This window comes from Ursus maritimus, assembly GCF_017311325.1.
Source record: "Ursus maritimus isolate PB19 chromosome X unlocalized genomic scaffold, ASM1731132v1 scaffold_X1, whole genome shotgun sequence".
Taxonomy (NCBI): domain Eukaryota; kingdom Metazoa; phylum Chordata; class Mammalia; order Carnivora; family Ursidae; genus Ursus; species Ursus maritimus.
In genome coordinates this window covers 752,805-764,956 of record NW_024423319.1, presented here as the reverse complement: position 1 = coordinate 764,956, position 12,152 = coordinate 752,805, and the positions used below count along the sequence as shown (strand labels likewise).

General features: G+C 39.9%; 1 protein-coding gene across 2 annotated transcripts in view; it reads left to right on the top strand.

The window, feature by feature from the left end:
* Positions 1–144: 144 nt before the first annotated feature.
* BRCC3 (BRCA1/BRCA2-containing complex subunit 3) overlaps positions 145–12,152 on the top strand; it is a 64,372-nt gene continuing 52,364 nt past the window's right edge. For both annotated transcript variants that reach the window (XM_040626582.1, XM_040626580.1), the window contains exons 1-5: positions 145–346; positions 1,008–1,024; positions 1,799–1,853; positions 8,509–8,628; positions 11,711–11,798. In XM_040626582.1, coding sequence (XP_040482516.1) covers positions 224–346; positions 1,008–1,024; positions 1,799–1,853; positions 8,509–8,628; positions 11,711–11,798 — 403 coding nt within the window. In that variant the 5' untranslated portion in view covers positions 145–223. The remainder of the gene's footprint in view (positions 347–1,007; positions 1,025–1,798; positions 1,854–8,508; positions 8,629–11,710; positions 11,799–12,152) is intronic.

Below are 12,152 nucleotides of genomic sequence, written 5' to 3'. Positions count from 1 at the left end.
GGCGCGGGCGTCTCCCAGGTGCCGCCGGGCCGGCCCCGCCCAGCCCCCCGCGCCCCACGCCCCGCCTCCACGCGCCCTCCTCGAGCCCCGCCCCACTCCGCCCGCCCCGCCCCGCCCCGCCCGCACCCCTCAAGCCCCGCCCCCGCGGAACCCGCGCGCCAGAGCACCCGGTTGGCCAGGCCCGGAGTGGGCCCCAGGCGGACGTGAGCAGGGTCGGACCAAGATGGCGGTGCAGGTGGTACAGGCGGTACAGGCGGTTCATCTCGAGTCGGATGCTTTCCTAGTTTGTCTCAACCACGCTCTAAGCACAGAGAAGGAGGAGGTGATGGGACTGTGTATAGGGGAGGTGAGTAGGTCAATTAGCCTGACCGGAACCCTGCTGAGCAGTCGCAGCGTGTCCCCGGGGTGGGTGTTGGCAGCGCCCAGAACTGCGGAGACTACAGGCACCTCTGACCTAGACCCTTGGACTGACCCTTTGGATGGTCAGGTGGTGGGGGCCCCGTTTCCTCTATCTCTGGACGCTTGTTTAGCTTCCCGCAAACCCGCAGCGATCTGCATAATCCTCTGGGTGGGCCTTGCAGTTTTTCTTGTAGTCTGTGGCTTTTCTCTAGATCTGGAGTTACAACCCCGTTGACCAAAACCGCAAGTCAGGCCTAAAGACACTGTACTATAATGAGGACACCACTGTATTAAAAAGCAGCCAACCACGATTAGGGCCCCTGGCCTCGCCTCCAGTCTTCCTTTGGGGAAGCTAAGTGTATCAGAAAACCAAACAGAGAAGAGGGTTTCAAAGACGCAAAGGTTTCCTTCCACTGAGTTAAGTGTTGCAGAGGGGCAAAAGAGGAGGAGGAGATAGACCTTACTTGTTTACAATCCGAAGTAAGAATTCTCCAGTCTTTCATGCTGGTGTACAGGAACACATGACCCAAGTTTCATATAATCTCCATCCATGTACATCAAACTACCATAATGTGATCAATAATGTTTTCTGCTTTTTCCCACTCTAGTTGAATGATGACACAAGGTAAGATTATATTTGTTTACTCATATCTTTTGATCTCTGTGTCACTGTTTACTCAAAATTATGACAAGTTTGCAATATTGTGTACAACTTGTATTTTAAGTTACCATTATGAGTCCGGAGCTCCGTCAATGATACACTTTGAATTCCACCCCAACCCTGAAGGCTGGTTTCCACCTTACTTCCTATTAGGAGAATTTTCAGTTGATATATGTATGACCTTATGTAAAAAATATGGGTAGGGGTACCAAGATCAGGAGTGAACCTGTGAAAGCTCTTAAACATAGAATTTTGTTGACGCATACAGTGCTGTTACTTTCCATTTTATTGCTTGATATGTTTTATGTTCTCTGTCCCCTGAAATGACAATGAAATACAGGTAATTTTCTTTGCAGCAGTTGATAAGCATATTAAGAGCCATTTCCCCCTATTGACTCATTCCTTCATCTAAATTGTCAATGGCTTTCTGCCTCCCCCTGGTGGGCCCTACGGTGATCTCATAGATGCCCAGGAACTTGAATTCTTCAGAAGGCAAAAGCTTTAGGTGACCTTTATTTAAATTTTAAAGCATAGCAGAGTGTGTATTTCTCAAGCCTACCTCCTTAATACCCAGGATTCTAGGAATTTCGATTTGCCACTGAACAGATTATGTACTTAGCCACTCTTTGTTTCTGCCAAGGTTTCATTGCAAAAACTGTGAATCTTGTTACTTTGCTTTAATATCTTTTTATATTCCAAACCTCAGTTCCCTTTCCCCCCCTAATTTATCCCCAAAAGGAGTGACTCCAAATTTACATATACCGGAACTGAAATACGCACAGTTGCTGAAAAGGTACGTGTGCTAGAATTTTGCATGATGGAAACTTTCAGCTGGGGAGGGATTTCGGAACTGAAATTTCTGTCCTCAATTTGATGATCTCAGGGATTAACCTGGTTTGTGCAGGCCCACACTTGTGGCTGGGTACAGTGTTCTCTCTAGTAAAATCAGATTAAGAGTGTACTCACTAGGACTGGAACCTAATTTTTGAATTTGTAGCAAATTCAGGTGAATAATCGCTCTCAGCTCTCCTCCTTGTGGTTGTCTGCCTGATCTCTGATCCTTCTCCCTGCTTCCTTGAGATTTTTGTCTGGTTTGCTTCCTTGACATCTGTGAATTCTTTCACATCACTGTTATCTCCTTATCTCAAGTCCCAATACCTACTTGGGCAACCTTCTCCTATAAGCAAACTATTCATAACTCATAATTCTTAGTCTACCTTGACTTTTTTCCTGTTTACAATCCTGCCTCGTCTTTTCTGGCATGCTCTAGCCTTCATGGTCTAGTATAATGCTTTTCAACCTATACTTTTTGGGATAGGGCCATTTCATTGGTTTTCCAATATGTTGCAGGCCACTGCTTTTGTAAAATACGATAAAAATAAATTATGGCCTCTTCTCTGCCAAGCAGATGATGGACATGATAAAAACTATCAGGCAACAAATCCATCTACTTTTTACCCCTATATCCAAACTTCTCCATGTTAACCACTTTGCCTCCTTTCTTCCCATATCAAGGAAAGAAGTTTACTTCCTGTTCAGAGCTATAGATTCTTCAAAGACATTGCTTATCAAATATCCTCTCTTCTGAGTCTTCAACCTTTTGACAGGCTTTTCCCCCTTAGGATACAAATGTGCTTAAATTACTCTCATTTTCACAAAGGAAAGAAAAATAACTTTTCAATCCTGTATATTCTTGTAGTCAGTACTCTTATATCCTTCTTTTAATAGCCAGATCTCTTAAAAGGATAGGCTACAATCATTATTGTTTCTTTACCTTCAATAGTCACACATACCAAGGTCTGGTTTCCAGTTCTGTATCTCCAGCCACCTCCCCATTGCTGTATCAGTGGATTATTTCTTGGTGCTTATCTTAATCTTTCTCCTCGGAGCTCTGAACTGTCATGGGGTTTTTTGTTTGTTTTTTTTGTTGTTGTTGTATCTCCCTCTTCCACTCCCCTCCCTCCCATCCATTATGGACTCTTCATTCTCTGCATTAAAGTTTCTGGCCTGGCCTCCTTGCCTTCCTGGAATGTCTTCTGGGCAACATTACCTTCCCTATGGCTTTAGCTACAACACTGAAGTTAGATGTGTCTTTAAATCTTTCCTCTGGTACTCACTGTGTGACTTTGGGCATGTTATTTGACATCTGTGACCTTTGATTTCTTTGTCTGTAAAACAGGGATAATAATAGTCACCAACCTCATAGAATTGTTGGGAGAGTTGGATTTGGGTAATGTATGTAAAATGACTCATTTGTAAAATGGACATAATAATAGTACCAATGTCAGTGTGTCACTGGGGAGTTATTTTTATTTATTTAGTTAGTTACTTATTTTTAATTTCAAGTTTTAATTGAAATTCCAGTTAGTTAACATGTAGTATAATATTAGTTTCAGGAATAGAATTTAGTGATTCATCACTTACATATAACACCCACTGCTTATCACAAGAAGTGCCCTCCTTAATACCCATCACCCATTTAACCCATCCCCCTGCCCACTTCCCTCCATCAACCCTTAGTTTGTTCGCTATAGTTAAGAGTCTGTTTTATGGTTTGCCTGTCTTTGTTTTTCCCCCCATGTTCATCTGTTTTGTTTCTTAAATTCCACATATGAGTGGAATCATATAGTATTTGTCTTTCTCTGATGGACTTACTTCATAGTACACTCTAGCTCCATCCACATAGTTGCAAATGGCAAGATTTCATTCTTTTTATGGCTAATATTCCAGTGTGTGTGTGTGTGTGTGTGTGTGTGTATACACACACATACATATCATATACCACCTCTTCTTTTTTTTTTTTAAAGATTTTATCTATTTATTCGACAGAGATAGAGACAGCCAGCGAGAGAGGGAACACAAGCAGGGAGAGTGGGAGAGGAAGAAGCAGGCTCATAGCGGAGGAGCCCGATGTGGGGCTTGATCCCATAATGCCGGGATCACGCCCTGAGCCGAAGGCAGACGCTTAACCGCTGTGCCACCCAGGTGCCCCATATACCACCTCTTCTTTATCCATTCATTAGTTGATGGACATTTGGGCTCTTTCCATAATTTGGCTATTGTTGAGAGTGCTGCTATAAACATCAGGGTGTGTGTATCACTGGGGGAGTTACCAAGTTAATAAACGGAAAGCACTTTTCCAAGTGCCTGACACATGGCAGGTAGCCAATAAATATTGGCCATTCTGACTGTTGTTGTTAATATCCAGTAGATACTAGTTAATATCAATTATCCTAAGCTCTAGTACTTCATAGACTACTGCCTGTTTCAAATTTAGCTAGACACAGGCATCTTCAACTAACATGTTCAAAACTGAACCTTCCCTCTTCCTCAAAGCCACTCCAGCATTCCTCCTGCCACAGTAGTTCCCAAGCCTGGGGGCACCTTGGAATTACCTAGTACTCTTACAAAATCCTGATGCCAACTCCATTGGTCTGGGGTGAGACCTAGGCGGCAGGAGTTTGAAAAACTCCCCAGGTGATTCTAATGTGCAGCCATGTTTGGGAACCACTCGAAGCCATTCAGAACTGTAGATTGCTTTCATATTATTTCCAACACTTCATCCCAACTGCTGCTACCTTATTAGAGGTCCTTATCACTTCTTTTCTTGAATACTCGCTAGCCTCTCCCCAGTCTTCTTGCCTCGAGTCTCTTGCCTCTAGTTCTGTCTTCTGATTGCTTAGGGTATGATCTTTTGAGAACATAAGTCTGACATACCTCTGCTTGAAATCAGTGCATTTCCCTTAATGAGGCCTCGTTAGTTAAGCATTCAGGGCCTTTTTAAGATAAATTTTAAGATAAATTTCTATTTATCTCCAAGTTCTAACCATGGTAAATTATGGCATTTTCCAGGTTATGCTGTATCTGCTGGATATTGTGCTTGGACTGCTTCCCTCTCTTCTGCTTGGTTAACTCCTTACCTCTTGCAGGTGCTGCCTGTCTCCTTTAAGGAATCTGCCCTGACCTGTAGGCTAGGTTAGATAGCCTCCTCTGAGCTATGGTAGCTCCTTGAACATATCTATCACAGTGCATAGAGTTGTTTACTTTCTCTCTTCCTGGACATGACTACTGTATCCTGTTTATCTTTGTGTACTTAGGCCCTCACGTAGGGCCTTATGTATAAGTATATATTCAATAAATATACGTTGTATGAATGAACATACATTCCCTAAAATAGGAAATTAGTGTTTACCTGCCCATGAGCTGTGGAAAGGCATGCCAGGGGGCACAAATTTCTATAAAGGGCCTGATGGTAAATATTTTTAGCTTTGTGGGTCATACATTCTTTGTTGCAGTTACTTAGCTCTGCCACCATAGTGCAAAGGCAGCTACAATACATAAATGAATGAACTTGGCCATATTTTGCCCAAGGGAGGCTGGGCAGGCCATATTTTGCTAGCCCTTGTTCTATACCAAAACGGAGGAGCAAAAACAACTGGGTTTTAGTACTTGAATTCCAAGACTGAAGAGGCATAGGAGCCAATCTAGCTAAGCTGGAATATCTCATGTGGCTATGACTGTAACAGGCTTCCTCAAGCTCATCAGCTACCAGTGGCTTTCAGAGACATCTGTCAGTCTTTTGTGGCCTTTATTTATGCTTGTCTTATTTTGTTTTTCATCTATGTATGGGATGATCTTGCCATCATACCCTGAACTTCTTTTCCTCCTTCCTCTAGGCACTGAAATCTTATCTCACAATAGAGAGAAAAAAGTCACCCTGGGCATCAACTCCTACTAAAATACATTGCCAGTCTTAATGATGTAACTTTATTTTTCAGGCGTCCATGCCCTCATCTGGAATTCTGTATTCTGGATTCTGGAATTTGTGCTGGCCAAATAGATACTAAACTTCATGAGTTCAGTGACCTTATCTTTTTAGTAGATGTTGGCATGGCGTATCTTTTTCCATCCTTTTATTTTTGGTCTTTTTGCGTACTGTTATTTAAAGTGTGTTTCTTATTAGCAGCATACAGTTTTTAAAAAAATCCAGTCTGATAATCTTTTTAATTGGAGTATTTAGTCCATTTGTATTTAATGTAATTATTCATATATATGGGTTATGGGTTTATCTTTTTGCTTTCTGTTTGACCCACTTATTTGCTTTGTCTCTTTTTTTCTTGCCTTCTTTTAAATTAATCAGATATGCTTTATTCCACTTTGAGCCTCCTAGATATGCTTTATTCCACTTTGAGCCTCCTAGTTACAACTTTTTTTCTCTCCTTTTAGTGGTTATCTTACATATTTCAATATGCATTCTTGATTTGTTAGTCTGATACAAGTTACTGTTTTTACCATTTCCTTGATAATGCTAGAACCTTAGAACACTTTAATTTCATTTATACCCTCCCACCTTTTAGATTAGTGTTGTCACATATTTTAATTCTATAGATATTTTAAGCCCTCTGTGGCATTGTTCTTACTGTTTTGTACAGTTAGTACTCATTTGTATTTACTCACATATTTTACCCTTTACAGTGTTTTTCATTTCTTCCTTTGTATCTGGGATTTTCCTTCTGCCTGAAGAGGTCTCTTAGTACTTCTGTGCTGATAATGAATTCTCTCAATTTTTTACATCTGAAAATGTCTTTATTTTTCCTTTATTTTTGAATGATATACTCTTTGAATATAGAATTCTTGGTTGGTAGATATCGTCTTGATGCACTCTAATATGTCACTCCATCCGCTTTAGGCTTTCATTGTTTCTGTTGAAAACTCAGCTTTTTGTCTTGTTGCTCCTTGGGAGGTCAAGGGTCTTTCTGTCTCTGCTTTTGATTTTCTTTATTGTGTGCTTTGTGCCTGCCAGACACTGTACCACTTATGGGGTTAAAAATATAACTAGAACATGTTCCCTGCCCTTCAGAAGCTTATGTTCTAGCAGAGGAGAAAGTTATGTCAACATGATATAAATTGTAGTGAGATATATGTGTATTATAAAAACAGTTGTATGGGAGGGGAGAATGACTGATTCTTTACAGGATGAGCAGGGAATTTAAAGCCGTGAAAGAGTTCACCTGGTGGAAAAAGGCACACAAGGCTACCACATGTGCCTAATGGGTGCTGACTTCAAGAATCTCCTCTGTGATTTCACATCTGGCAGTGCCACACCCATCTTTTCCCATGAAACTCTTGAACCATTTCATTCTTCTGATTTTCACTCCTCTATCTTCCTTTTTGGTTCCTCTTAGTCTACCTCATCCTAAACATGGGTACCTCCCTTAATTCAGGCTTGGACCTCTGCTCCCTCTCCCAACACTATTCCTTGACTCTATTTACATCTTTTCACCCTAGATCAGCTCATTTTCCTTCTTTCCTGATCCTTTTAAAATTTAGATCTGCCTCCTGTGTTGCACTGAGTTTCAACCTTGAAATTTTAGAGGTTATCCTAGACAACTTCCTGTCCTCTATCACCCATGGGCCATTAGCTACCAAATCTTATGGATTCTTCCTTCTTAATGCATCTCAAATCTGTTTCTTCCATCTCTGCCATCCACTTAGCCCAGTATTTTATCATTACCTCACATCCAGCCCATCTGAAACGGTAAGTACCCTTCCTTTCAGTTCATCCTGCATATCATGGTATCTGAGTCCCCATACATTTTTATTCTGATCTTTCTTAGTCTCACTCTCTGCCATTCCATCTCAAGTTCTGTACTTAAACCAGTTGGCCAACCTGTCTCCCAAAAACATCTTACTCACATCCATTCGGCATCTACAGAAATTCTGTGTGTGTACACACACACACACACACTCAGAGCAGCCAGGAAATAGTACACTTGTTGGCCTATGAAGATTTTTTTTCTAATCTAAGTGACTCCTTTCCTCTAAGCTCTTGTAGCAGTGATTTACTATATTATTTCATTATAGTTTCATGTATGATACTTGTTGCTTAACCAAACTGATAGCATTTTGAATGCTTGGATTGTCAGCCTCTGATTGTCAGCCTTGGATTGTCATACTCTGACTTGTATCCTTTTCTGTGCAAGTATCTTGTACATAGATGTAGATCAAATCATTATTAGTTGATCATTCAAAAAGTTCTTCCTTCATCCTTAGTCTTTATGTTTTTGTTTTGAAATGTATATATTGAGGTTGCATGCCTTTTATTTGATATACTCTATTATTCATGAGAAAAATGTCAGTTTTCTAAATGTAGATTTTTTTTAAAGATTTTTATTTATTTATTTGACAGAAAGAGAGAGAGACAGCGAAAGAGGGAACACCAGCAGGGGGAGTGGGAGAGGGAGAAGCAAGCGTCCCGCTGAGCAGGGAGCCCAATGTGGGGCTCGATCCCAGGACCCTGGGATCATGACCTGAGCTGAAGACAGACGCTTAACGACTGAGCCATCCAGGCACCCCCCTAAATGCATTTTTTTAACCTGATAATATAATACAATACACGTGTTATTGGAGAGAGACAGAAGTAAACATTTCTATGGGTTTTCCTTTAGGTTGACACCGTCAGAATTGTTCACATTCATTCTGTCATCATCTTGCGACGTTCTGATAAGAGGAAGGATCGAGTGGAAATTTCTCCAGAGCAGCTGTCTGCAGCCTCAACAGAGGCAGAGATATCCTTACTGGTCAATAAGAAGCTTTTATGTGCTCTGGGACTTCCAGGCCAGGCTTCTCTGTTTGCGGCCTTAGCCTGTTTGAGGAGATCTCACAGGTTTTCTTCCTGGTGACTCTTTCCCAGTTTTCATATTTACCCATCAGATCCAATTGTTTTGTTAATCAGAATTTCTTTCCATTTTTCCTTTTGAGTGACTTTTATTGGAAAAATTAGAAATTTCTAACGTTCCTGCTCTTAAATGTCAAAAGATCCCAGGGTCAAATCCTGTGACAATGAACTCTGTGGGGGAGTTCCCTCCTTCCTTTCATTCCCTCACTGCCCCTCTCCAGTCCCCTCTGCCCCTCTCCAAGTTTTCCTAATAAGATTTCATTTCTAGGCTTTTGACAATCTTGGTCTCTATTTTTTGGAGAGATTCTCTTTTGAGGCTGCCTCTCAAAAAAAGGCATTGCTGAAAACTGAATGCAATATTCCATGTTAAATATAACCAAAAAAGGATCAAATGGGACATTTGCTTCCTATAATCGGGATTCCAGACCTCAGCTATAGCAAGTTAAGTTTGCGTCAATGGCTTTTAGTAATTCATTATTTTTTTTATTGTTTATCTTGTCAATTAAAAAGTAACTTTAAAAAATAGGCAGTTCACATGCATAGTACAAACTTTAAAAGGTACAAAAACATGTACAAAGTAAGTATTTCTTTCCAACCTCTGTGCTCCAGTTTCCTCATGGTCTGTCCCTGGACATAACCAGGGTTATCAGGTTTTCATGTATCCTTACAGGTGAATTCTGAGCATGAAGAAACTTATACAAATATTTTCTATTTAAAAAAAACCTAGTATATGCTAGCTTATGACTTTGCTTAACGGTGTATCTAGACAATTGTTCATATCGGTACATAGAGGTGCCTCATTCTGTTGACTGCAGAATATAGTCCTGGATGACTATCCTGTCCTCATGCAGATGTTTAGGTTTGTAATCTTCTACTGTGCTGCAGCATAACCTTTTACATTACTTGCATTTCACAAATGTGTGCAAGTATCTGTACAGTCTAGTCCTAGAGGTGGAACTGCTGGAGCAAAGGTTATGTGTACGTGTAGCTGTAGCTGTTTAACCAGTTTACTCTCTGGCCGTATGCAAGAGTATCTGTTTCCCTACACCTTCATAAACACTGTGGGTTATCACAGTTTTTTGTTTTTGTGCTACCAGGCCAGGGTATATCAAAGCTATTGATTTTTGCCAATCTGATTGGCAAAAATTGTATCTTATTTCTTGCAATTTTAATTAGCATTTTTCTAATTATGAGTAAATGTGATCAGTTTTTAATTTTTAAGAATCATTTATTTTTCTCAAAATTATCTGGTTATTTCCTTTGCCCATCTTTATTGCTTTGGAAATCTTTTTCTTAATAATTTATAGGCACTCTGTGTTAAGGAAATTAGCCCTTCGTGATAAGGATAATGATTTTTCTCAGCTCATTCATGGTTTGTGTGTATTTCTGCAGTCAAATTGTTTTTGCACTTTTATATAATCACATGTATCAATCTCTTATGGCATGTACCTTTTGCATCTTTTTTTAAAACTCTATTTTGAAATAATTACAGATTCATGAGAAGCTACAAAAATAGTATAGAACGGTCCTTGTACCCTTGACCCAGTTGTCCCCAAATGCTACATCTTAAATAATTGACAATATAATATGGAAATCAGAAAACTGGCATTGATACAACGTGTGTTGTTCTATTGCCTTTTGTCATGTGTAAATATATGTAACCACCACAGTAGTCAAGATCGCAAAATTGTTCCATCACCATGAAGATCTAATTTATGCTCCCCCTGTATAAATCACACCCACTCCCTCAAGCTCCCACTCCAACCCCTGGCAGCCTCTAATCTGTTCTCCATCTCCCAGAATATAATTGTATAAAAGATGTTTATTATTGTGATTATATATTATTATATATTGTAACTTCAAAATGAAACTAGTCCATTCCCCAAATGGGGGATGACTGGAAACACTGTTGCATGTTACTGCACTTTGACAGTACAATGACTATCTGTTAAGCATTTACTAAACATCTTGTGTGAATTACCTTATTTACTCTTCACTGCTGTTGGAAGCGGGATTTCCACAGTCTGCAAGCTGAAGAAATGGGTTTAGAGAAGTTAAGTAACCTCTTTTGGCATTAAAAAATATTTGAAAAGTATCCTTTCTCAGGATTTACTGTATAGTAAGGATTATTGTGTTTTAATGTAAGTAATTTGCAAGAAAACAGATCAGCATTTTATAAGATAACCAGCAGCAGTCCCAATAAGCAGCAAAGAAAGGGATAGCTTCTCATCTCCAAGTAGAGCTCTTATCTCAACTTAGAGCCTCAATAGAATTATGGGAAATTTTTGTTTCTAGAACAAAGGAGGAAAATATTCTTTAGTGGTATATTTCTAGACACATGGGGAGACCAAAGTGGGGGTCTTTGTTCATTTGGTCTCTGAAACCATCCCAATTGCTACTGTTGACACTGGCAGGCTGCCAGAGAGAAATCAAATGAATTTTTAAAATTTTGTGTTTCTTTTTCAAAACTGTGAGTAGGATGGAGCTAGAGAGAGAAGATTACTCAAGTTAATAATGTAAGCGAGTTCCAGAGATTTAGATAAGCTTCTTTTCAGATAGCACAGTGATAAGTATTTTAAGTGATCAAACATTAGCTAAATTGGATTAAGAAGATATAGCTATATACTATAATGGAAGCCAGATGGATTCTATTTTTATTTTTTATTTTAATTAATTAGTTTTTAAAGTAATCTCTACACTCAGCCTGGGGCTTGAACTCACAACCGTGAGATCAAGAGTTGCATGCTCTACCGACTGAACCATCCAGGTGCCCCAAATTGATTCTATTTTTAAAAAGAAATACCTTTGGGTTTAAATGGGAGGTCTGGGAAATTCTGGGTATTGACCTTATTTCATTCTTTTGTTGACATTAAATTGTAATAGGTTTATTTTAAACCTCAGGATGCTTTCTGAGCCCTTATTAGCATCACAGATTTTGTTCCCACAAGTTGAAAATACCTTGACAGACACACAGGTTGGCTGAACTAACAGGTCGCCCCATGAGAGTTGTGGGCTGGTATCATTCCCATCCTCATATAACTGTTTGGCCTTCACATGTTGGTAAGTATTATAGGCTTGCAATGTTTGTTGTTTTTATTTGTCTATTTATTTTTAAAGATTTTATTTATTTGAGAGAGAGAGAATGAGTGGTGGGGAGGGGCAGAGGGAGAGAGAAGCAGATTCCTGGCTGAGTAGGAAGCCCAATGCAGGGCTGGATCCCAGGACCTGGAGATTATGACCTGAGCCGAAGGCAGACACTTAACTGCCTGAGCTACCCAGGCACCCCATGTTTGTTGTTTTTAGAAATCAGTGTCATCTTTCTCCATTACATGAATGATGGTTATTTTAAATCATACTTTATCCTTAAACAGGTGTCCTTATTTTTATTTTGCTATGTTTTAAAAGTAATGATTT